At 46.4% G+C, this 25807-nt stretch overlaps 1 protein-coding gene across 2 annotated transcripts in view; it reads right to left on the reverse strand.

Annotated features, from left to right (window-relative positions):
* Window positions 1-672: 672 nt before the first annotated feature.
* The window catches only part of SPECC1L (sperm antigen with calponin homology and coiled-coil domains 1 like), a 138636-nt gene continuing 113501 nt past the window's right edge, over window positions 673-25807 (reverse strand). For both annotated transcript variants that reach the window (XM_032309157.1, XM_032309156.1), the window contains 3 exons: window positions 6222-6338; window positions 5116-5175; window positions 673-3368 (listed from right to left, as the gene is read on the reverse strand). In XM_032309157.1, the coding sequence (XP_032165048.1) occupies window positions 3279-3368; window positions 5116-5175; window positions 6222-6338 (267 nt within the window). In that variant the 3' untranslated portion in view covers window positions 673-3278. The remainder of the gene's footprint in view (window positions 3369-5115; window positions 5176-6221; window positions 6339-25807) is intronic.

Below are 25807 nucleotides of genomic sequence, written 5' to 3' on the forward strand. Positions count from 1 at the left end.
GGAAAGGCCCACTAGGTCACTTAGTGCGTAACGAGGTGGCCTCATAGTCCTTTCCACAGGAGACACGTAGCATGGGTAATATGACAAACCCCAGTGTTATCCTGGGCTGCGCCCTGTAGATTCATAATCATTCCACACAAGATGCGCACGGAAAAAAGGCCTGACTGGTTTGCTTGCTCTGAGTGGTATAATTACTGATCTTTTTTCCTCTATAATTTTATATATTCTGAAAATGATCTCCCAAGAAGATGCACTGCTAGGGAGAAAAAAAAAAAACCGCCCTCAAGGCAAACCCCCCCACCCCGCCCCAACCACTCTGTTCCCCACAACAGCATGTCTTGGCTACCGCTGGGAATGCCAGGCCTTCCGTTCTTGTAGGGTAACCTGGGCAGGGCTTCTGTGGTCTCAGTCCTGGGCATCTGGCCTGTAGTTCTGCTTTGCAGGCCACGGTGGGACCTGGAAGACACCAGCACTCCCACTCACTCCCTCAGGTCCCTCAACCACAACACTTCCCAGTCTGTGAACTGCAGGGGAGGGCCAGCCAGAGGGGATGGAGCCTGGGCTCAGGTGCCCTCCTGTTGCCACAGTCAGTCCCAGGGGGTGGCCAGGGTCCCGTTCACACCATGTCAGAGGAGCAGCTGGAAGTGTGGAGTTAGAAAAGTCCGAGCCTGATGTGTTTCAGTAATTTTAATACATTCAAGAATATTTAATAGAACAAAATAAAAAAGTACTGTCAGTCAGCAGAAGCCTGTGGTTGAGATACAGAAATGGAACTGGCCCTTTTGCAGTAAAGCTTGTGCTTAAAGGGAAAAGAGACAAAATGACTTCCTGGGGGCTTCATGTCAAGTGCCACTGGACTAAAAGCACCTCAGAGTAGCACTTTTAGGTATATATGACTATTTAGATTATCCCATAAAGCCAACAGTGTTAAAAGGATCCTATTAGAAAAAGAAGTCATGCTTCTAGAATTTTCTTGTCTGCGGAGCCACACGCAAATGTAGGTGGCCTGGCTGGGTACCCTGGCACAGCCTCTTGTCAGGGAGGCAGAGATGGGCCCTTAAACAGGCTGGGCCCAGTCCTGGCACTTCCTGCGGCCACCCTCTCCCTGTCACCGACCCCAATGGCGGCCTTGGGGGCACAGCCCCAGGTCCCCCAGCATAAGCTGCCAGGGCTGGGTCACTTGGCTAGGAAGGAACAGATGTGTGAACTGCAGACCCAGGAAAGTCTTCTCCTTCATAGGACAAAAAAGCACCCCCCAATAATAATAAATAAACAAAAACATGGCTGCAGTCAGACACTGGGTCTAGACAGGAGCACAGGCTTCCACGAAGGCAAATGAGAGCAAAAGTGGGACTTGGGAAGACCGAGTGGAGAGACATTTAAAAAACGGTAATTCTCACCTAACAGTCCCTCATCTGACAGCAGAGAGCAACTGTCAACAGAGCAACAGAAGCCAGAACGGAACCTGACCAGGGAGGATGGGGACAGGTATCGGCCAGGGTCTTCTAGTGCGCCCAGGGGCTGGGTTCTGCTCACTGAGTCTCTCCTTCCTTAGCTGAAAATAGGCATTTCACAAAAAGCCTCCAGTCGGGACAGTAGCCAGAGCTGCCAGGTTGGGACATCTGGGCAGGGTTGATGGGCACTTACCAGCCAGCTGGTGACTGTGGGCCAGCAGGCCATAAACACACACACACACACACACACACACACACAGCCCATTTCACAATAACCACATTCCTTCCTAGGCTACAGACACCTCAAACTCCTACTCTAGAACATGATGCTTGAACACAGAACCCTTGGGCCCACATGCTGGCTGGGCAGCCTTCTTCACATCCTATGGCTGAGGCAGCGATGGTGCTTCCACTAGTGGCAACTCTTCCTCGTGCTACTTTGTAAGTGCCAAACACAGTTGTATTCTAGAAGCAACAGGTCTCGACGCTGTTCAAACCAACAGCTACTGTGTTAGGCGCACATGAGATGTGGGATCCCTGTTCCCAAGAAGGGCTGAGTCCCAGCCTGAGAGTCACCTCAACAGAACCCCTCATAATAAGGCTTCAGTTCCACCACACAGAAGGGGTACAGGTGCGGCTGCCTGTCACTTGGAACCTGGAGGGTGGCATGGCAAAGGACCAACTCCGTCACAGGGCTGCAGGCCACCAGCCCTGATGCTATCCGCTGTGGCTGTAGTCATGGTGGCCTCCAAGACCCTCTATCTGGTGTACTCGTGCAAGGAGACTTAAGGCACTTCCTTAAATTCTTGCCCAGGAGGATTTTATCTGAGTGACTCAGTGACTTTAAATTACCCTGCAGGGCTCTCTCCAGGTGTTTGGCTTTTTCTCCTGCTACTTCTGACTTCATTTCTGGCTTTCACCATGCTAATGTCCAGATTTCATGTTTCATCTCTATCTTTACTAGAACAACTTAACTTTGGTACTAAGAGATCAGGAGCTATATTCCCCCAATATTGCTCATAAGAAAAAAAATTTTTTTAAACTAGAACTCCTTTTAACCAATTCTTTTGTACAGAAACCTAAAGACAGACCTGGGTTTCCAAGCCCCTTCCATGCTGAAGGACAGGTTGGCAGTGCCGAGGACAGGGGCCACCTCCACTCGAAGGGCGCCCAGCCACAAAACCAGCCCTTCAGCAGTGACGGGCGCCACCAGCTGGGAACTCGAGTCACACTTCACTGTTAGCTCAAGCTGCAGACACCTAAATCACGCAGGCCACATCTGCCCCACCACACGGAAGCGGTGGCTGCCCTGTGGCCATGGTGATGTACTCCATGGCCCTCCACGTCCAGGGCTGCAGCCTACTCCCCAGCACCTCTGCCGGGCGCCGAGTCCCCTGCCTGGTTCTCATGGGTGACAGAAGCCGCATTGGTGAGCAGTCGAGAAGAGCTGTGGCGAAAGCTTTCACTAACCCCCGGTGAGCTGCCCACTGAGTTTCACCCACTTTCCCAGGTTTAGCTGTGCAGGAGCTGGTCTGCACACCCCATAGCACTAATGCAGTTCAATATTCTCTTCAGAAAAAAAACTGGCAGCAAACAGCGTGTGTGACATGCGTGGAGCCCAGGCCAACCTTGGGCCGGACAGGTCATGTGTGCAGAGCCGGCTGCGAGCCGGGGGCCAGAGAGGCCTGAGTTCTCCTGACTCAGAGGCCCCGGCTGAAGGCTCACACGCTGCGGGGCAGCTCAGAGAGTCACTGAAAGCTTTACGGGGTGCGTAGCTAATGGCACTGGTGTCACTTGGTAACGGGAAGAGTCCTTCAGAGGTGCTCAGGTTTCGAAGTACTTGTAGATTGCTGTCACGTAGAGCATCACGCTCTGCCAATCGGGCCGCTCAGTCCGCACCATTTCATTAATGTCCTAGTGGAGAAGGAAGAAACGTCGTTATAATCCCGGTCACTTCTGGGCCCGTTCCGACAGGCTCCCTGGCAGCTACACCGGCTGCACAGGGCAGGACCTCTGACTTTGGGCCAAGCTAGATCACACCTCCCAAAGGCCTTGGCAAAATGCCTGCTCCATTGCTGCCAAGTGTGCCTGGAAGCTTCAGCATTATCCCTGAGCTGCCTCTCTGTGCCTAAGCCCCGCCCCAGAGCCCCACATAGGAGAGCCCCTGCTCCCGGCCATGGCCCTCCGAGGCTTGTTATCATCTTCTCTGGGGCCTTCAACCCTGTCTGCCTCCTTTCTTAAACCCCTCCAGGTGGTCGCTTCTGAGTGCCTTTCTCAACCCAGTCTCTGTCCCAGGAGAGTCTCTGGGCACCCAGGGCTCCCAGAACTCAACTTTCCCATGCCCTTCACCATGGCAACCATCTGAAATCATCAAAAACACTGTTTTCTGATTGTATTCTGCAGAATACCAGTCGTGTGAGATACCAGCTGATGAAAACGAATGTGGGAAAAGCCAGGACTCAGATATAGAATTTGGAGGCCCCCAAAAGAGACCCACTGTTGCTGAAGAACATCCCCGTGACTTTCCAGGGGGAAGTCTGCTCTGGGAGGTTCTGGGGTGCTGCTCTGGGAGGTTCTGAGTTGAGGCCATGGACAGCAGGTTGGAATAGGCCACCCGATTATGACTTGGTATAGAAAAAGAAAAACATGTTTGTTCAATATAAAGATTTTTGGGGGCCGGGGGGAATGGCCCACTTTAATATGTTGGAACTTCCCATATGATGTAAAATACCCACATAACAGAAAACATTTCAATAATGGTAACTTCTCTTTCTCTGTACAACTGAATAGAGACCACCCTAAATAAGCTTATTTCTTCAAGTCCGAAGATAGACTTCTGGACCTTTTCATGAACACTCCTGTGGGGTAAATACTAATGTAAACACTTCTTCAAAGCCATCCAGCTGTTACCAGTCAGGCTGAGAGGTGCCCTTGGGGCAGTGACCTGGCCTCATGGGGCTCTTACTGTGGAACTCCCCTCCCCAAGTTGTGCGCTGGCCACCGTGTGCCCCTGCATGACCAATACCACGGCACCAAGTTTATATAACCTCAGTGTCACTGGGTGTGGAAGGACTGGCTCTGTATCTGGACCCAGTACCTTCTTCAGAAAGTCAGACATGGTGACAGGGTGAGAGCTCTGACAGAAGCACGTCGGTTGTGAGCTACTGTGGGTGCTGGGCAGTCGCGTGACGACCCTGAAACATGAGGGTTTTCTACAGCTCATGTCTCACACCTGAGTGGTGTCTGCCACAGTCCCTGTGAAGCACGGGAGTGCCTGCTCGGCCTCTAAAGCCTCCTTCTTTGACAAAAGGCAGACAGACCTGGAGGAATGTGCCTCCGACAGTGACTGGTTACAAACTTGTATTTTTTTCTTCTGGACTCTAAGGAAGTCAAAGCTGCTGGGGCTGTAGGCAAGATGACTCTATCCAACTTAGGGTGCTTCCTTTGGACACTTCATGTGAGGCATAAAGCGCCCATGGGACAGAGGTGAAAGCCCAGCTTGTACCTTTCTAACGAGACATGCATTTGGCTGGCAAAGGCCTCGGTGGACCCCCATCCTCACCCACTAGCCCCTTGATCATCAGGCCACCACACCACCTAGGATCTCCCTTAATGAGAAGGAAACTCTTCTTAACAAAGAGGGACCCTGCCAGTGACTCACCAGTGTGGATTTGATGCCGACGCTCTCAGCTGCCTGGAAGGCCAGTGTGAAGTTCCTTCGCTGTAAAACAAACTGCGTGACTAGAGTGGACAAGCAAGGCCAGGAGGAAGGGGACCTGCACTACTCATGCTGCTGGAGAAGATGGACAGCCACCTCCATGTGGTACCAGAATGAACCTACACTGGACCCTTGGAGTGCCCACTGAACCTGACTGCCCCTCCGCAGGCCCCCCCGCTCCTCTTGGCACCAGCCATGGAGCAATCTCCACACACTCGTTCTTTTCTCACTGTGCAAAAAGGCCACTTTTGACACATCAGTCCTGAGGCGCCTGGACCTGGACCCAAAAGCTCATCAGAAAACACCCGTCAAGGGCACCTGGGTGGCTCAGTGGGTTAAGCCACTGCCTTCGGCTCAGGTCATGATCTCAGGGTCCTGGGATCGAGTCCCGCATCGGGCACTCTGCTCAGCAGGGAGCCTGCTTCCTCCTCTCTCTCTCTCTGCCTGCCTCTATGCCTACTTGTGATCTCTCTCTGTCAAATAAATAAATAAATAAAATATTAAAAAAAAAAAAAAAAAAAAAAAAAAAAGGAAACACCCGTCAAGTGAGCTTCCTCCCCGGGGGGAATCTTCAAGTGTTATCTGAGGGGATGAGGGTACCAGAGGAGGGCTCAGGCCTGGGACCTCTCCTCATGTCCCTCTGGGCAGGGGCTGGCCCTGACCCGGTCCCTGAGCAAGCTCCCTAAGTGGGATGACTGAACTACACAGGGCTAGCAGGAGACTGGCCCAGCATGGGAAGCACTGCCCAGACCACTCATGCCCTGAGTTGCTCTCAAGAGTAAAGCCCTCGATCCTAAATGTCATCACCCAGGAAGGCTGACTCCTCCCACTAGGAATGTTGTCCTTGGGGAATGCTGAACCCACCAAATGTCCCACACAAGGTAGGTCAGGGACTGGCTAGCTCAGCACAAATAACTCAATCCCAGAATAAGACTAAGCTGGGAGGGGGCCGCTGTGAGGCAGTGTTGTGGCAGGGGCCCTACAGCTGGGAAGCTCTGCCTCTCCTGTGTGGTAAGGATGCCAGGAGCTGGGCTGTTTCATCAGCCTACCTTATCCTGGCTGTTCAGCTCTTGATACGGAATGTGGGCCGGAAGGTACGTATGCAGGAGAGCACAGAAGGCCAGCCCGTCATTCCAGCTGCTGCTGAAGTTCGTAATGTCAATATTCTGAAGGAAAAGAAAAATACATGTAAGTAACAAACCCTGTGATCTTTTCAGGAGCGTGTCATGGAGGGGGAAGGCAGCCTCAGATGCCACATGGCTTCCAAACCCCAGGCAGGGAGAGCTTCTGGAGAAGGCACAGTGTGTTACAAGTCATGTCTGAAGACCGGCAGAGGTCAGGGACTGACTGGCCTTTTCAGCAGGTGCCCATCCCATCCTGCCCACCGCCTACAGGTCACCACCCCCCTGGCCGCACACATCGGGGTCACTGCCCCCTCGTGTGAAGAGCTTTGGGCGCAGGGAGCTGGTTGGCAGCTCTGCAGCCTTGCCGGCCTTGGGGAGCAAAAGTGCTATGTTAAGAAGTTAGGATTCATTCTGACCTCACCTATGAGGGCTCTAGGCACAGATTTACTATCTATTAAAACCTCTGTGTTCTGAGGACATCAACAGCTGCCTTCTTGCCTTAGGAGGCACTGGGGGCCGACTGATGCTGGGGATGTGTGCTTCCCCACAGAGCTTCTCCACGGATCACCTTGGTTTTCTTTGAAGAGGTGCCTCTTTCCACATTCATAGTAAATTATTTGCAACTATAAAAATAACCTATTCAGAATAGCTGACTATATGATAACACCCTTTGGGTGATCTGTAGACTTTACCCTTATTTGCAAGAATCCTTTTGAAGTTGAAACTCCACAGTTAAATTTTGGAAATTCACACACTTTATGTCAATGCCACAGACCCAAAAAGAGAATACTTCCCAAATGCCTCTTGTTTGAGGCCCCACTGTTTCTTTCACGCAGACTTCAACTGCACCAAAGGTGAGCTCCTAGAGGACTGGGAAGCCCAGACTTTATTAGTGAAGGCAAACACCCCACTCCTGGATACAGGTTGCCACTCCTCCCAGGGACAAGTGATCATAGCGAAAAGAATACTATGTGTATGTGTACAGGATTTTACAAACTCTGCCATACTTCACCCCAGGTTTACAAACTGTTAGGTCCTCACACCAAGTAGGGGACCTGGGGCTCATGGACGAGGGGCAGGTGGGGAGGATAGGACTAGGCTGGGCAAGTGGCCCTTCCAGGAAGACACACAGCTCGCGGTCAGTCCCCTTAGAAAAGCAGCCGAGTAGCGTGGAAGAGCACGGGGCTGAACTTTTCATCAGCCTCATCACTGAAACGATTTCTCTGGCCCTGACTCTAGACACCCAGAATGCTGCCCTCTGGGTGTGTGTGTGTTGGGGGGGGGGGGGGGCTTCTACTCAAGCGCAAGCCTTCAAAAAGGCAGCAGCTCTGTGGGCCATCATTCCAGGGGTCATGTCCCCTGGGTAACCTGATTATCTGGGGCAGCTAGTCACACCAATCTGGCATGAAAGCATTGTTCATAAACTATGGTGAGAAAAAGTAGCAGATTAAAGCACAAAAGAATGCAAACCTGCCAAGAGGCATAGGGAAGGTCTCCGCAAGCTTTCAGGGCCATCTGACTTGGCCTCCGTGAGTCCACCAACCCCTCCCCAGCCACCAGGGCCTGGTAGGTCCTCTCTGCCTCCAGGCAGCAGGCCTCATGCTTCTGGCCATGACACAGCCCAAACAAGCATTCCTGTCCTAATCTTGACAGGTCCCCGCTCCAGGGAACAAGGACAGCCCCTGCCTCCCATGAGGGCACTGTGCACCCAGTGGTGTCCGATGGTAACTGCTGATTGCTGCCGCAGCAAAGGGGCCTCTTTCATCTCGTCTGAATCTCAGGAAGCAGCCAGTCAGGGGCGCCAGTGCCACCTGGGAGGAAACGAATCAGGGAAGGGAAGTGACCTGTCCAAGGTGCTGGGCTGGAAGCAGGGAGGACAGGGTGTCATTCTAATTCCATCGTCACCTAGAAGCAGTTTCAGGTAAGGAGGCTGGGACTCAAGAAGGCCCAGGTTCCAGAGCTGACCTGGGGGATTATTCAAACTCGGGCCCATCCAAAGCCCGTCCACACTCCTCCTAGGAACCCGACCAGACCTCATGACAAGTGCCTGATCAAAGAGCCCAGGGCACCTCATATCATCACCTGAACAACAGGGCAAGTAGCCTCTTACAGACGAGTCCGAGCCCTGTGGGAGGTCAAAGGCAACATGTGGACGCCGAGGACTCCCAACCCTTGCCCCCAGAGGCCACATTCATTTCTGGAGGAAAACAAATCTCCACTTCCTGCCGCCACAGCCCCCTCTCCAGCTCCCTGAAAGGCAGGCGTCTGGCAGAGCCGCCTACGTGCCTGGCCTCCCCACGCCACAGGGCAGAGGCTCCTGCAGCAGAGGAAATGGCTGCGCCCCAGCTCCCCAGCTGTGGGAACCCCAGCCTTCCCCAGCTTCCTCAACACAAACCCAACCTCAAGCCTGGAACCTCCAGGCCGAGCAGCGGCTTCATTTACAAAACATGCCAAAGAAATTTAAACAATGAGGAAACAATGGCCTCTTGAGATCCAGGGTAGGGGGAGTTAACTTTGAAGTACCTGACAACCAAACTTTCAAATCAAAACAAAGTCCAGGCCCAGGCAGGCTGGCAGGTGTCTCCGCCTCCACTAGCTGGCAGGAGCCAGGCTGGGCACTGTACCCTGCAGAGGACAGTGAGGCACTACACACCAAATCCAAGTGAGACCTCTGAGTGTTCTGACCCCTGTCCCTCTACCTCTTCACCCCTCCAGAGAGACCCGGCAGGGAAAATGAGGCCAGGGCTTCAAGGGAAGCAAAGAAAAGCCTAAAATCTGAGATAGCAGGCCCCAGGCAAGGCTGCCACCACCCCACATCACCACAGCAGCGCTGGGCTGGGGCCTTCTGCTCCCCCATCTCACCACTTTGATCAGGGCTAAAAAATCAAATTACTGGGAAATAACGCAGATAGAACAGAGAGAAGTCTATATAAACAACAAAGCCAGTTCTCTGAGGCTGAAAAGGGTACAAGAAAATTCAGATGAAAGACGAAAACTCCCCCGGCTTCTCTCTGGAGCTCTTGATTCCACGGCTATCAATTTAGGTTTAAGAAGCCACCTCATCACGAAGTTCAATTACCTGTAATGGTCCTATGACATACACTTTTTTGACATGTTTACTTACTTCACAAAGGTTGTCTAGAAATGGACTATTTTTAAAAAGTGGCATTTTTCTGTGCCTAAGGTAAAACCCTTGACTGTAAAGCGTGAGTACTCTATCTGGGCAGACGGGCCCAGTGACATTTTGTAGATCAGTGCAGGGGCTGCAGAGGGTTCAAGGGCCTTCCACCCACACAGGTCCTGACCCCTACATGCACGGCTGCTTCAGCAGGCCAGCCGATACCTTTAAAATAAACTATTCTTAAAGCCCAAAAAAACGATGTTTTGAGGGGAATATGCACACTAACGGAAGGACTTTCTATTGCTCATTATTCACAGTCAATGGTGCCAAGATCTCTAAGGGAACAGTTTTCTTTTTAAAATAGGGACAATGGAACATACTCGTAATTATAATACAAGCTTCTTTTTCTTTTTTTTTTTTTTAAATTTTATTTATTTGACAGAGATAGACACAGCAAGCGAGGGAACAGCAGCAGGGGGGGTGGGACAAAAAGAAGCAGAAGAGAAAAAGCAGACTTTCGAGCATGGAGCATGATGCAGGGCTCGATCCCAGCGCCCTGGGATCATGACCTGAGCGGAAGGCAGATGCCTAACGACCAAGCCACCCAGGCGCCCCTATAATACAAGTTTCTAATTAATAAATTCAGATTTTGCATTTGGTTCTCAGGTCAACTCGGGACTTTTCTACTCTTCCAGATAAGTCTATGTTTGGATTAGGTGGACAAAAATGAGAGGATTATGATATGTGTCAGAACAAAAGTTCAAGAAAGCATTCAGCACAGACTCAAATGAGGCACTCTGTCGCATTTTCTCCTACAGGCTCACGTCCTCCCATCCAATAAATGTCCACTAAGAGATCTGACTGGGCAGATGGACGCAGCCTGCTTTAGAAGCTCATCTGCTGTTCTTTTCACTATCATAAAAACTCAGACCTACACTCGTAAAATCGCCTAACACCTCACACCCCTCCACAGGATCAGCTGGGTGTTTCCCACTCGCTCCTTCTGGAGCTGGGCCAGACGCCCTCACCTGCTCTAAAGACTATGATAGGAGGTTGTCCTCTGCCTGTGGGCTTCAGGTGGCCCCACTTTGGTGTGCCCTTGTATGCACTGAGAGTTGAGGGGTGGGGTAAGAGAGTGAAAGTTACACAAATCTCCACAGAGAAAGATAAAAAATGTTATAAAACATCTTAAAAATGTTTTAATCTGTCTGAAGTTTAATTAAGGGCCATAAAATACACTCCCAAATACCACATGTTCTTTAAATAGTTATTAAGGTTCTGATCTATTTAAGGAAATGCCACTTTTATGAGCACAGGGCAAGAAGCCAAACACCATGATTCATCTCTCTGCTCACACCGATTTCCTTAGACCTGTCTCAGCTGTTGACAGTGGTGTCATAGGCCCAGACACAGGCAGAAAGGCAGGGTCCTTCCCATGACTGAAGATATTGGGGATGCCACCTGCTGGGTGTCACAGCGCAGCCTTCAGGAGGTACAACTGGATTACAAACAAAACCCCTACCCAACTGCTTCAGCTCCAGGCCAGGGGGCAAGGTCTGGAGGGAAATCTGGGAGAAGCAGATAGGGCTATCCTTTTCTCTGTGGTATGGCAGGGGGATGTGATGTCTAAAAGAGAGGTAAAAAACATCAACAGACAGTATTTACCCCTGCTCGTAGTACTAAACACAGAAGGCCCCAGAAGACCCTGGAAGTTAACAAGCAAAAACCTGCTTGGTGTCAGGGCTGCCACGGTGTAAGTGTCAGGCCCAGTCTGGCTGCAGATCTTGGGGTGCTGCCCTGGGGACTTTTGTGTCATCTCCCTTATGAAGTTTAGCCAAGCTCTGCTCCAGGTCAGGGAAGAGGAGAGGAGGGGAGAAAAGAGGAGGGCAGGCTTGCTTGTCCTTGTCCACGAGGCTTGCTCATCATGAAGTCCAGGTGTTGGGACTACATGGTAAAGCAGGGATAAGGAAGGAAGGCAGGGCAGACAGCCCAGGCTGAGCCAGCAATCTTGAACACAGGGCCCTGCATCTTGTGCCCCTTGTCGGGGAGAGGGTTCCAACAAAGACCTTCAATCTTCACTGTGCATCAGAATCACCTGCAAGGCCTTTTCAAGGTAACATGCTCAGCTCTACCCTAGAGAAGGCTGACCCAGCTGCCCAGACACCGATTTTCTTTGAAGGTCTCCAGATGACCCAAGTCTGGACTGATCTAAAGACTGCCAGTGGGTGGAAGTGCAGTGGATGGGAACATTTAAAAGGTCAAATCCGGGAGTTCATGATGATGCTCACAGAAGCACACCCAGCCCAGCTTGGAAACCACTCATGATCCTGAGTGCTGGGAAATCAAGGGAGAGGATCAAGCATAGGATGGAACTTTCCTGACCAAAATGGATGGCAAGGCAATTAAACAGCTGACCAAGGAGTCTGTGAGGAGGAATTCCAATGAAGCAGGAGTGACTGACAGAAATGGAATGGCATCACTTGGCAACAATGAGGATGAGGGGCCGGTGCCATCTCAGAGAAAGAGCCGGTCCTGCTTTGCTACCTGGAGACACGGACACAACTCCACAGCTCAGGTGTTTCTGCCAATACTAGAACTGGAATCAGACCTAACCTCAAGTTCTATTTTCTAGCTTATACCAGGGGGAACACCACAGGGAGGTAGTCAGCAAAAGCTAAAATATAGAAGTTCTGTTAAGATATGTGATCCAGGGCACCTGGGTGGCTCAGTTGGTTGAGTAGCTGCCTTCGGCTCAGGTCATGATCCCGGACTTCCAGGATCGAGCCCCGCATCGGGCTCCCAGCTCCTTGGGGAGTCTGCTTCTCCCTCTGACCTTCTCCTCTCTCATTCTCTCTCAAATAAATAAATAAATTCTTAAAAAAAAAAAAAAAAAAGTGATCCAGTCCCTTCAAGAACACAAACTGAAAAGGGGGAAAAGAAGGGGGAAATTTAAGATTAAAATTGACTAAAAGAAGTATATTATCCAAATGCAAAGTCTGAGCCTTATCTGATCTTAATTCTAGCAAACCAACTATAAAACCATGTTTCAATCGGGAAGTTTAAACTAAATGCAAGATGACATTAAAGGGCTGGGAGTTGTTCTGGAAGCCTCCAGGTGGGGAGAACTCGAGGACCATATGCAATGACTTGTGCCCAGGGAATGTGTATGCAGGGTCGCTTTACCACTCTCATTACTTTAGTGGGTATCTGAAAATTTCCATAAAAAACCAAGGTACAACAACCCTAAGGAAAGACAAACCACCCAACTGCCCAAATGCAAAATGGGTAAAGAATCTAAACAGACATTTTTCCAAAGATGCCAGATGGATGGCCAACAGCATACAAGAAGATACTCAACTCCATCAGTCAGTAAGAAATATAAATCAAAACCACGAAGAGCTACCACTTCATATCCAACAGGATGCCTATTATTTCACAAAATGGAGTGATAAGTGCTGGTCAGGATGTAAAGAAATGAGGATTATATAGTGCTGGAGGGAATGCAAAATATTGTGGCCGCTACAGCAGGCCCTCGGTGAGTCACACAGAGAACTGCTGGGTGACCTGGCACTTTCACTTGGGGCACACACCTCAAAGACGTGCACACTGGTGTTCAAACTAATCCCTGTACAGGAATGTCCACAGCAGCATTACTCCCAACAGCCAAAACGTGGAAACAACCAAGCAACAAATTTCCATTTGAAAAAAATAGATAAACACGATTATGTATGTCCACAAGATGCCATCTTTTTGAGTCCACAGAAAAGAAAATGAAGTACTGACACATGTTACTACGTGGACAAATCTTCAAACACTCTGCTGGGTGAAAGCTAGACACACAGGCCACATGTTGTATGACATCACTTATATGCAGTATCCAAACTGGTGAGAGTCAGAGACAGAAATCAGGTGAGTGGTCACCAGGGGCTGGGCATACGGAGTGACTGCTAACGGGTATGGGGGTTTCCCTTTGGGTGAGGAAAAGTTCTGGAACCAGACAGTGGTGATGGCTGTATAATACTGTGAATGTATTTCATGTCCCTGCCCTGTGGACTTAAAAATGGCTGGAATGGTAAAATTTTAGGGTATGTCTATTTTACCACAGTAAAAAAAGAAAAAAAAAACAAAAACCCCCAACAAACTGGCAGAGGTTCTGTAGTAGTTCATGCTCAGTAGACTCTATACACTGAGTAGATCTCATAAGCAGCTAAGTTATCCTAGAGTGTTCACTGAACAGTTATGCTGCTTAAATGTAATGATTCAAGAGTGGGTTTTATGGGAATTTTTATGGTCTTACTTAAAAAAAAAAAAAAATTCTCAGGCGCCTGGGTGGCTCAGTGGGTTGAAGCCTCTGCCTTTGGCTCAGGTCATGAACCCAGGGTCCTGGGATCGAGCCCCGCATCAGGCTTTCTGCTCAATAGGGAACCTGCTCCCCCCCCCACCCCGCCTGTCTCTCTGCCTACTTGTGATCTCAAATAATAAATAAAACCTTTTAAAAAAAATTCTTAAAAACAAGTAGTTGAATGTAGGAGGCAGGTTATCAAGCTGCTCCCTTTACCTCCGGGATAAACCAAGCCAACTACAGCATCTAAGAAGGAACCTGATCATTCTCTGTGCATGGCTGCTTCAAAGTCCAGAGAGGGAAGCTGCCACGGTTCTCTAGGGGAGGTAGCCAGTTTAGCCACAAAGATGCCGCCCAAAGTAGCAAGCACACTTCTAGCATAAGCTCCAACTGTGCTGAAACGTTACAAAACAAAACCTAAAGTACAATAATAACATTTTGAGTTTAATGTGCTATAAACTGTTTCAGTCAAATAACATTTTGAGTTTAATGTGCTATAAACTGTTTCAGTCAAATGACCCTATTTTGGGGGGACAATTCAGAATAAGCCAATGTCACCCAAAAAGATGGGATTAGCATCCCTGCATTTCCCATAAATCCCTCCAAAGGGAGACTTTTCACAGGAACCAGGATGCCTGCTTTTTGAAAATTCAGGAAAACTGCCACCAGGAAGGGACAGCAGGCAAGAGCTGCTGGCTAGGTCATAGGTGATTCATGAGCCCTGGGCATGCTGTGAGGAGTCTTATGAGCAGCTTAGGAATTAGTTCTGCCTTTTCTAGATTTGTTTAGCTTTGGCAGGGGTTATTACTCACTAAAATGCAATTTGAACTCAAGGAGACACAGTAATCCTCCAGCAACATTTACCATGGTGTGTGCTCTGGGGAAGGGCTTGGCAGAGGAGGAAGAAAGAAGCTATGTCTCCCCATCCTAACCCCCAAAGGTTTCCCTGAGAATTTATGTGTCTGAGGGCAAGAAAATAAGGCATTCCAAAATATCCTTGGGATGGTCTCCTTTAGTTTATCCTTAAGACAAATGCCACCAGTTTTGTACTCAGGCTCTGAAACAGACGGATGCAGGGTAATCTGGGTGCTTGTGGACCAATGTAAGAAGCCAGGGCTCACACAAAAACCCCGTTCAAACGCCTTCTCTGAGAAAAGGTGACAGAAATAAGCTCTTTGGCTTGCAAGGCTGACTCCTTCTCCATTTAAGCCTTAGGAAATTTTTTACACCGATGTGAAAGCCACTGCTCTGGAAAAGCAGGGCAGTGTGACAGAGGTTATCATGGGTTTTAGAGTCCCGTGGACTAGGCTGTGAATGTTGGGGCGAGTCCCTAGTAGCTCTAAGACAGTGAGGTCAATTTACCTTGGAGGACTCTCCATTCTCTCATGCAAAATGGGAAAGATAACCCAATTACGTAGATTTACTAAGACAGAGTCTGTGAGGTACAGGGAACAGCTCTTCAGCTGGAGCTTGACATTATCAGGCCCCCCTCCCACCTTCCCCAAGATGGTGGTGATTCCACCTTCCAGAGCACAAACAAGCATGAGACAGGAGACTGCTGTCCCTGCCCCAGGAGAGGCCCTGGAGTACCAGGAGACAGACATGCTGGTTCCAAGTCCCTCTCCTCTAGTGCACACCCTGGAACTTCGAGATACCTGCCGTCTGGGCCATAGATGAAGAAGGTCTGATGGCTCTGTGACAGTCATACGGACTTCTGTCACATGTCTCCCCTGTACCTACTACAACGAACAGCACTTATATGACTTCGTTTCCCCCTCTCGGATGTGTTCCTGCCAAGCACTGACCTGGAAAACCTAGCACACTCTTCAGGCACTTCACAAAGGTTTGCTGAATGACTGCTGGATTACATGCTCATTTAAGAAAACTCTGAGAGAATGTAGAGAAATTTAGGAAAAAAGGTCCAGAGGATCTGAAAGTTTCAGTATGGAGATAGGTCTTAAAAAAAAAAAAAATGCTTCGGCTTCTAAAAGTGAGGGCTGCTAAAAGATTATACTTACAAAGTGCGAAGGATAGACACAAAGTATACCTAGACTCATCCAAATACCTTAAATTTTAAAAATGTAATTTATGAGCAAAAGGATAGGACCATACAGAGACCATAATACATTATCCCACGCAGAGCAAAGATTTAGACAGCACACTGGTGGCACGCCCCTAACAGTGAAGGTGCTCATTTGGATGCATCGTTATCTTCCTGGTACTCAAGTTTCAGGGGAGAATTACCTGCCCCGAGAACACATACCCAGAGAGAACTCGAGCCCAGAAAGAGTACTGATCTTCCCTGGCATAGCACTTCCATTTCTGAAATCAAAGGGAATGTATCCAGTCTGACCCAGGACACCCCACTACAAGGCAGCCTGGATGTGAAATGCAGTGGTCTTTCAGTAGCTTGGGAAGGAAATGGTCTCGGGAAAGAGATGCTCAATGGAATGCTCACCTTCAGATGAACTCATCTTATTACTGAAGGCAGGAATTAACGTGTCCTTTTAAATCTTTCAGGGTATTTGTTTCCACACCTATAAGGTACCATTCTGGCAGAGGGAAAATGGTGAAACATCCAAAAACCAGGTATCACACCTGTGGAACCACCACCCTCTTATACCCCCACACTCAGTGGTTTATTTATTTTCCCATTAGTGTAGTAAATGTGAAGGGAAATGGTGAAACACTTTCCTCTGAACCAAATATAACCAGTTACCACCAGTGGGAGAACACGATGCTGTTGCAAGGGAGCAGAAGAGCCTGTATGCCATTGGGGGACGTCCTATACATGGCACTTTACTCCTGACCCCATACTTTTCTGGTTTTGTTTTGCATGCAAGTTGGTCACAGGCACTTTTTGTGGTTTCTTGGCAAAAAAAAAAACACATTAGGATGCAGCCAGACAGAGAGGGCTGAGGGTCAGAGGGTGGGATATGATGCAGAAGAAGTATAAAGGCCACTTAAAACTGAATTCCACATAGTGCAGTCATGAATGCTTATGATTACAAATCTGAGTCATTAAAAAGGTTAAATCGCGCGGGGGCGCCTGGGTGGCTCAGTGCGTTAAAGCCTCTGCCTTTGGCTCAGGTCATGATCCCAGGGTCCTGAGATTGAGCCCCACATCGGGCTCTCTGCTCAGCAAGGAGCCTGCTTCCTCCTCTCTCTGACTGCTTCTCTGCCTACTTGTGATCTCGGTCTGTCAAATGAATAAATAAAATTAAAAAAAAAAAAAAAAAAAGGTTAAATCGTGCCCAGGAGAAGGCATCATTTTAAAAGGCATGGAATATGATTATGTTTCAGAAATAATTTCGAAAGTTCCTAGAGGGCAAAGGTCATGCTCTAGACTGCATCATATCCTTCCTTGTATTTGATGACCATTCTGGTTGTGCACAGGCACGTCACTGAAGAAGACACATGGATGGCAAACAAGCACACCAAAAGATGCTCCACGCCATTCATTCCCAGGCGACTGGAAAATGAAAACCATGCTGAGATAGCACCACATAATTATTAGAACGGGTGGAGGCCAACCACACGAAGTCCCCATGAGGATGTAAAGGAACTGGAATGCTCCTGCACTGCTGGTGCAGCCACTCTGGAAGACAGTCTGGCAGCTTCTTAAAAAGTAACACCTATACCTACCACATGAGCCAGCCAATCCACTTTTCAGATGTCTTTGCAACCACCCGCACCACATGAATGTTCACAGGAGCTTTACTTAGAAGCAACAACTAGAAACAACCCAATGTCTAGCAACAGCTGAATGGATAAACAAATGGTGATGTATCCATAAAACGGACTTGTTCTTCAGAAAATAAAAAAGGAAATGAATTCTTGAAATACACAATATGAATAAATCTCACGATCATTATGCTAAGTGACAGAAGCCAGAACCCTCCCCAAATTATACACGCTATGATCCCATTTATACAGAATTATAAAAAATGCAAACACTACGCAGTGACAGCAGACCGTGGTTGCCTGGGGGCGGGTGTGGGAAAAGGCAGGACGAAGAGGATACAGAGAGGCTTAAGGAATCTTCTGTGGACGTCCATATACTCACCATGTGTGGGGATGTTTCACAGGCATATGTATGTCAAAAGTCATCAAATTGTAAATTTTAAATATATGGTTTATTATATGTCAATTCTTCCTCAAAGCATCTGTTTTTTTCAAACAAGGGATCCCAGGGCCACAAACACATCTGGTGTCACCTAGGTCTCTTTGTTTTTAAGCTTTGTCCTTCTTCTCAGTGTTTCAGAGTGCTGTAACCGAATGCAGTTTCCAGTTAGACCGTGGTGAACCAGACACAGTCCAAGAGACTCTGATGGAACCCACACCCTGGGTGGGTTCGGAGAAGGCAGACAGTCATGACCCTGAGATCTCAGGGTGCAGTATGGTTCTTGCTATGCAGAACCATACAGGCAAATGCATCCTGCTTTCATAAGGAAGACTTTTCGCCAGACTGCCCCTACTCTACCCAGGTTCCCTCTCACCTATGAGGCAATATTTTTAAAAAATATCATTATAAGGTTCTGCCAGGCTAGTGTCACATTACTGGCTGTTTTACTTAAATAAAAGAAAAGTCTCTGTGGAAGACTGGATTTTTCACAAAAAAAGGCCAATATTTCTGGCCCTATATTGTCTCCAGAACCTTGCTGCGTCCCATCAGGAGATGGAATCTAGCTCCCCTCCCCTTGCAACTGCACAGGCTTTTGCGACTGCCTTGACTAACAGAATGTGGCAAAAGAGATGCCGCATGACCCCCAAAACTAGGTCATAAAAAATGAGGGGCTACTGCCCATATCTCTCATGAGACATTTCCCCTGGAACACAGCCAGCACGCCGTGAGGAAGCCCAGGCCACATGGAGAAGCTGCATGTAGGCTTCCAGTCCCAGCCCAGTGAAATCTCAGCTACCATCAGCCACCAGACATGGTGAGGGAAGGAGCTTCAAATGAAGCCGAATGGAGTAGAGATGAGCTGTCCCCACTAAGCTCCACCCAAATTGTAGATTTATGAGCTAAATAAATGTCATCATTATTTTAAGCCATTAACTTTTGGGGTGGTGTTTGTTATGCAGCAGTAGGTAACCAGACCAGCCTCTTTCTCCTGATCTACAGAGCCCATTTGTTAAGGAAGCTAGTTTGTCTTTCCTCCTCCCTCCAGTACCTAATGGTTAATTACCCTTTCCATAATTATATATCATGAGGCAGCAATAGAGCATCTTTACAAATTACCTGCTTCTACAGAGAGGCCACCCTAAATTTCCTGAATGACCTCAGGCTAAACTTATTTGTGAAAAGCCAGAGCATCATGTATATAATAAAATTAACCTGCCAAATTTCAACTCCTCTATAGACTTCATATTGTTATGCTGGCATCGCATCCAAAGTGAATCACACACACACACACACACACACACACACACACACACAACTTTTCTCATGATGTAAGGCAGTAAAGGGCTGTGTGTGCTATCTGATATATAAAGATTATTTGACCCAAATAATCTAATGATTCGGCTTTTAGCAAAATAATGAAACAGCTCCTGAAACTGTTACTTATCTGATTTCTCCTCTATTTCTCAGTATTACTCATAATAAAAATTCCCATTTACTGGAAACTTAGTGACGAGCCTGGGACCCTGCTGGGGAGGCACGATGGTTGGTGGCGAGAGCCCAGCTGGGTGTCTGGAGGCCCAGGTGTATAATCTCGGGCAAGCCTGCCACTTCTCTAATTTGAAGTTCTGTCACCTGAGAAGTGAAACTCCGCCTACAGGATTCCTAGAGGTCATCTCAAGTCTGATATTCTCCAACTTCTGAAAATGGAATTGTGGGTGCTAATTCAAATTAAGTGCCTCAAATTTTATCCAAGCAAACAAACTCCTGTAACAATTACCTTATAGCTAACCAAGTCACACCATGTTCCCACATTCAGCAGGTGGGTGGGAGTTAAATGGGGGAAAAGAACCAGGGCAAGAGGAACAGAACCCTGAGTTAAGGAGAATGACAGGCCTCTCTGGCTCTGTTCAAACTCCTCAAGTCCCTTTCACTTCTCACATTTCCACAGGCCCATTCTGTCGATGAAGACATGACAGGTACATGTGAGACTGCTATCGCTATGTGCAGCCCATCAATCCTGAACATCTTTCCACATTCACGGGCCCTGAATGCAGCTCTGAAAGCTGCTCACAATCAGAAATGTAAACATCAGCACTTAAGAACTGGAGTCAGCTGGGGGAAATGTTGATTGGGTAGTGTCACCTACCGCACACGAGAACACAGATCAAACCGATGTATTGTAATGCTATTAAGCAATTAATTAAAAAAAATTATAGCCTTGACATTTCTGGAAATAGATGTTAATGGTGACTGTCAAATTATGTTTAAACAGAACCCAAGAAGGACACTGTGATTCTGGGAAAACTTTGTTTCCCAGCTGCTATGTTTGGCACTGAAAGGAATCCCCTGAAAACAGGAAACCGCTCTTTCACTCCACTGTGACCATAAGGCCATCTGCCTAACCTTCACTGTGTGCAGTGGAGAGCACAGGCGTATGAGGAGCCGTGAGACAAGGGTGCACAGAATGACCAGGCTGTGGCACCATGAGTGACCACATGGAGAGAGCAGGTGAATATATGGAAATGCACATAAAGACTAGGTGGGACTACAAACTTGCCATTCCCTTTCCCTTTGTTCAAGTATTTTTAACCCTTGGAACACAGTGATATTTACAAACAATAAGATCTTTCTGTATGGAAAATTAAGTTTCCACCCAAACTGACAATGTAAAATTTAAAAAAAATTAGACTTTCAACCTAGATTCAATTCAGATCAAAACCCTTATTTACTGCCTCCACCTTTTTTATTTTTTAACTCTGGGAAGTCATTCCTGTGACCTAAGATTCCAGTTATAGAAGAGGAAATGAAACCATCTAAGCTGTGCATTAACTATCAGGAATTCCAAATGTATTATTTTAACTGCACTCTATCTACTGGCAGAACTCCCAGCTTTCCTGACCTCTCCCATTCCACCCACCCCTGCCTTAGCCCTAACTGAAATCACGAAGAGAGGATGCTAGGAAAGTGCAAAGGGAAGACAGGGAAGGAAGGACTGGGGGAAGAGGTACTCCATAATGTTTCTGACATGAGAGACTGAAGACTTCTCTGAAAAGGAAGGGGAGTATCAATGGCAATACCACTTGGATGCATTGGACAGACCAGGGGCCAAGGGTCACATGTGCAGAGACACTTCTCTATTCCCTGTCTCAGCATGCAGTGAACAAGAGGAATCATAAGAAATCTGAGCTTTTTGGGTAAACAAAGCTACTTTATACAGAGAATTCACTCACCCCCCCAAGTTCTGGAATGCTGGAATGCACAGTGGCCCAAGAGAGTGTGGCAAACACCAGGTGCCTGGGCTACCTGGATAGGCACTAGCAAGTATCATATGAATACTTCATAAATTTATTAAGAGAACTTCCTTTTCTCCTGCTTGTCTACAGACAGCCTAATATTTCAAAGGAAGCTGTGGGGGACTGAGCTATTTTTATCTGTCCATTAGTTCTTACTCTACTGACTCTTCAGTCCACGGGGACACACAATTCTGGGAGAAGAAAGGCTAAGTGCTCCTTTGTTGTTGTTGCTTAGTGAAAGAGGGTCGGGGGGAAAAGAAATCCAAAAAGGAAGCATGTGAGGAAATTTCCAGCTGTGGTGGAGCAGAGGTCAACAATGCCTTTTTCTAAAAAAAAAATACATAAAACTGGACAAAATTGTCAAAAATAATAATTTCAGGGCTCTGGAAATGAATCAAAGGCAAATAATTTCAGGTAAGAACAGTGGGAGCCTATAGTAGCCTTCATGCCTAAAATTGCTCTCATCTGTTTTCCTCTTTTATTTTTTAAAAAACCCGCAACAATGAATAAAGCAATAATTATAGTACTGTACTACTGGGTTTATAACACAAATAAATATAACATATATGACAAGAGCAGCACAAAGGAAGAGGGAAGAAAAGGACCTACATTAGAGCAGCAGTTGCTTTATTTTACCATATTAAGTCAGAAAAACCTTAAATCAGCTGGGGTAAGATATGTATTATAACCAATCCCTAGAAGAATCATTAGAAGAATAACTTTAAAAATATGGTAATACTCAACTATATGCTTGCTACCCGCAAAAAGTAGGCACACTAGAGATATGTATACCACACTAAATGTAACCCAGAGAAAGATAGAGCGGCTATATTCATATAAAATAAGGATTTCATAGCACAGAATATTCTCACAGGTAAAGAAGGTCATTTCATAATGGCAGAGGTAAATTTCTCAAGAGGACATAACCCTTCATTTTTATGTACTACTAACAGTTATAGAATACACTGTTTTTTTTTTTTTAAAAGATTTTATTTACTTATTTGACAGACAGAGATCACAAGTAGATGGAGAGGCAGGCAGAGAGAGAGAGAGAGAGAGAGGGAAGCAGGCTCCCTGCCGAGCAGAGAGCCCGACGTGGGACTCAATCCCAGGACCCTGAGACCATGACCTGAGCTGAAGGCAGCGGCTTTAACCCATTGAGCCACCCAGGCGCCCTAGAATACACTGTTAAAACTACAAGGAGAAGTAGAGAAATCTACAACTATAATCAAAAGACTGCAATATTCTTTGCTCAAAAATGGATATAATAGGGCACCTGGGTGGCTCAGCTGGCTAAGTGTCTGCCTTTGACTCAGGTCATGATCCCAGGGTCTTGGGATCAAGGCCCACTTTGGGCTCCCTGCTTGGCGGGGAGTCTGCTTCTCCTTCTGCCTCTCCCCTTGGCTTGTGCTCTTTCAAATATACAAACTCTTAAAAAAAAAAAATGGACAGAACAGGCAGCTATAAAATAGAGATACAGAAAATAGGATAAATAGTCAATGAATGGTATCTAATTAATATTTATAGAAACTTTCTCCAGCAACATCAGACTAGCATTTTCTTTCTTTCTTTTCTTTTCTTTTTTTTTTTTTTTTAAAGATTTATTTGTCAGAGAGAGAGAGAGAGCGCGCACAGGCAGACAGAATGGTAGGCAGAGGCAGAGGGAGAAGCAGGCTCCCTGCCGAGCAAGGAGCCCGATGGGGGACTCGATCCCAGGACTCTGGGATCATGACCTGAGCTGAAGGCAGCTGCTTAACCAACTGAGCTACCCAGGCGTCCCTCTTTTCTTTTTTTTAAAGATTTTATTTATTTATTTGACAGAGAGAGAGAGATCACAAGTAGGCAGAGAGGCAGGCAGAGAGAGAGGGGGAAGCAGGCTCCCTGTTGAGCAGAGAGCCCGATGTGGGGCTCAATCCCAGGACCCTGAGATCATGACCTGAGCCGAAGGCAGAGGCATAACCCACTGAGCCACCCAGGTGCCCCAGACTAGAATTTTCTTAAACAAGAGACCATATTCTGTGCCACAAAATGAGTCTCAATAAATTTAAAAGGATCCGAGTCATAGAAAGTTACATTCTCTGACCATTATCAAATTTAGTTAGAAATCAGTAATAGAAAGAGCTCTAGAAAATCCTCAAGTGTTTGGAAACGAAATGAAATCCTTCTAAATAATCCATGGATCAAAGAAGAAATAAAAACAGAGTTGGGGCGCCTGGGTGGCTCAGTGGGTTAAGCCGCTGCCTTCGGCTCGGGTCATGATCTCAGGGTCCTGGGATCGAGTCCCGCATCGGGCTCTCTGCTCGGCAGGGAGCCTGCTTCCCTCTCTCTCTCTCTCTACCTGCCTCTCCATCTACTTGTGATCTCTCTCTGTCAAATAAATAAATAAAATCTTTAAAAAAAAAAAAAAAAAAAAAAAAAAAAAAAAAAAAAAAAAAAGAAATAAAAACAGAAAAGTATTTTGAACTGAATGAAAATGAAAAATTTGTGCGATGTACTTTTTGTATTTGGGTACTTAGGGGAAAAATTTCTTGCAAGAAGTATCTACACCAGAAAAGAAGAAGAGCTTCAAATGATGACAACTTTACCTTAAGGAACTAAAGAAAAAGAGCAAATAAAACCCAATTAGTGAGCAGAAAAAGGAAGTAAGAAAGACCAGTGCAAAAAGCAATAAAATAGAAAATTAGAAATAATAAAGAAAATAAAGAACTGGTTCACCAATAAGATAAATTTGACAAACCTCCAGCTAGATTAATAAGGAAGAAAGAGAGAATACAAAAGTTGCAGTATCAGGAATGAAAGCAGAGACAACCCATCAGTTTCTACAGATAACTAGGAAACGGGAATATTATCAATGTTATCCCAAAAATTCTACAACTCAGATGAAATGAACAGATTCCTTGAAAGATACAACTACCTCACTCAAGAAGAAACATAATCTGAATAGCTCTTTGTCTCTACTAAGGAAACTATATTTCTGTATTTTGTACTTAAAAATGTTCCTAACAAAGACAACCAGACAAGATGACTTCACTAGGGAATTCTACCAAATACTTAAGAAGGAAGTAATACCAACTGTAAATGAACTTTTCCAGAAAACTGAAGAAGAAAGAATTCTTACCAACTTATTCTATGGTCAACATTACTAACACCCAATCTTGGTAAAGACATTATTTACAAACTGCAGACCAATATTCCTCACAGACATAGATGCAAAAATCTAAACAAAATTTTAGCAAGTTGAATTTAACTTGCTAAAAAGGAATAATACGTCATAACTAAGAAGAATTTGTCCCAAGAATGCAAGGTTGGTTTACCACTCAAAATAAATTATCTTAAGCAAATAATGGATCAAAGAAGAATTCACAAGGGAAATTAGAAAACAGTAAGAGAAAGAGCATCGAATCCTAACCACTAGACCACCAGGGATGGTAGAAAATAATAAGAGAAAAAGGAAAAGTAAAACTCAAAATACCAAAACTTAGGGGACACAGAGAAAGTAGTTTCGGGGAAGCTTACAGCAATAAACTCTCACGCATTAAAAAATAAAAAGATCTCGGGGCGCCTGGGTGGCTCAGTGGGTTAAAGCCTCTGCTTTCGGCTCAGGTCTTGATCCCAGGGTCCTGGGATTTAGCCCCACATTAGGCTCTCTGCTCAGCAGGGAGCCTGCTTCCCTTCCTCTCTTTGCCTGTCTCTCTGTCTACTTGTGATCTCTGTCAAATAAATAAGATCTTTAAAAAAAAAAACAAGAAAGATCTCAAATCAACAAACTAACTTTAAAACTTAAGGAACCAGAAAAATAAGAACAAACGAAATCCAAAGCTAGCAGAAGAAAGTAAATAATAAAGAACAGAGCAGAGGTAAACAAAAGAAAATAGACAATTGAAAAAATAAATCAAAAGCTGATTCATTAGGGGCGCCTGGGTGGCTCAGTGGGTTATGCCTTTGCCTTCGGCTCAGGTCATGATCCCAGGATCCTGGGATCGAGCCCCACATTGGGCTCTCTGCTCCACGGGGAGCCTGCTTCCTCCTCTCTCTCTCTCTCTCTCTGCCTGCCTGTCTGCCTACTTGTGATCTCTGTCTGTCAAATAAATAAATTTAAAAAAAAAAAAAAGCTGATTCATTAAAAAAGTCAGCAAAATTGACAAACCTTTAGCTAGACTGACTCAGAAAAAAAGAGAGAAGAGGCCTCAAATTATTAAAATCAGAAATGAAACTGAGTGAGAATATTATTACCAAGTCTATGGAAAGGAAAAGTATGATAACAGAGTACTATAAACAACTGTCTACCAAAAACTGGACTACTAGATGAAATGGGAGACTCCTAGAAACACAAAACCTATAAGACTGAACTACAAAGAACAGAAAATCTGAACAGATGTTTAACTAAGATAACTGAATCAGGAACCAGAAAAAATTTCCAGTAAAGGAAAGTCCTTGACCTGATGCCTTCACTGATGAATTCTACCAAACATTTAAAGAGCTAACCCCAGTGCTTCTCAAACTTCTACTAAAATTAAAGAGGAGGGAATAATTTCTATCTCATTCTATGAGACCATCGTTACCCGGATAACAAAGCCAGACAAAGACACTACAAGAGAACAATGTTCTGGACCAGTATCTCTTATGAAC

Source organism: Mustela erminea, chromosome 13, assembly GCF_009829155.1.
Source record: "Mustela erminea isolate mMusErm1 chromosome 13, mMusErm1.Pri, whole genome shotgun sequence".
NCBI classification, from domain to species: Eukaryota; Metazoa; Chordata; class Mammalia; order Carnivora; family Mustelidae; genus Mustela; species Mustela erminea.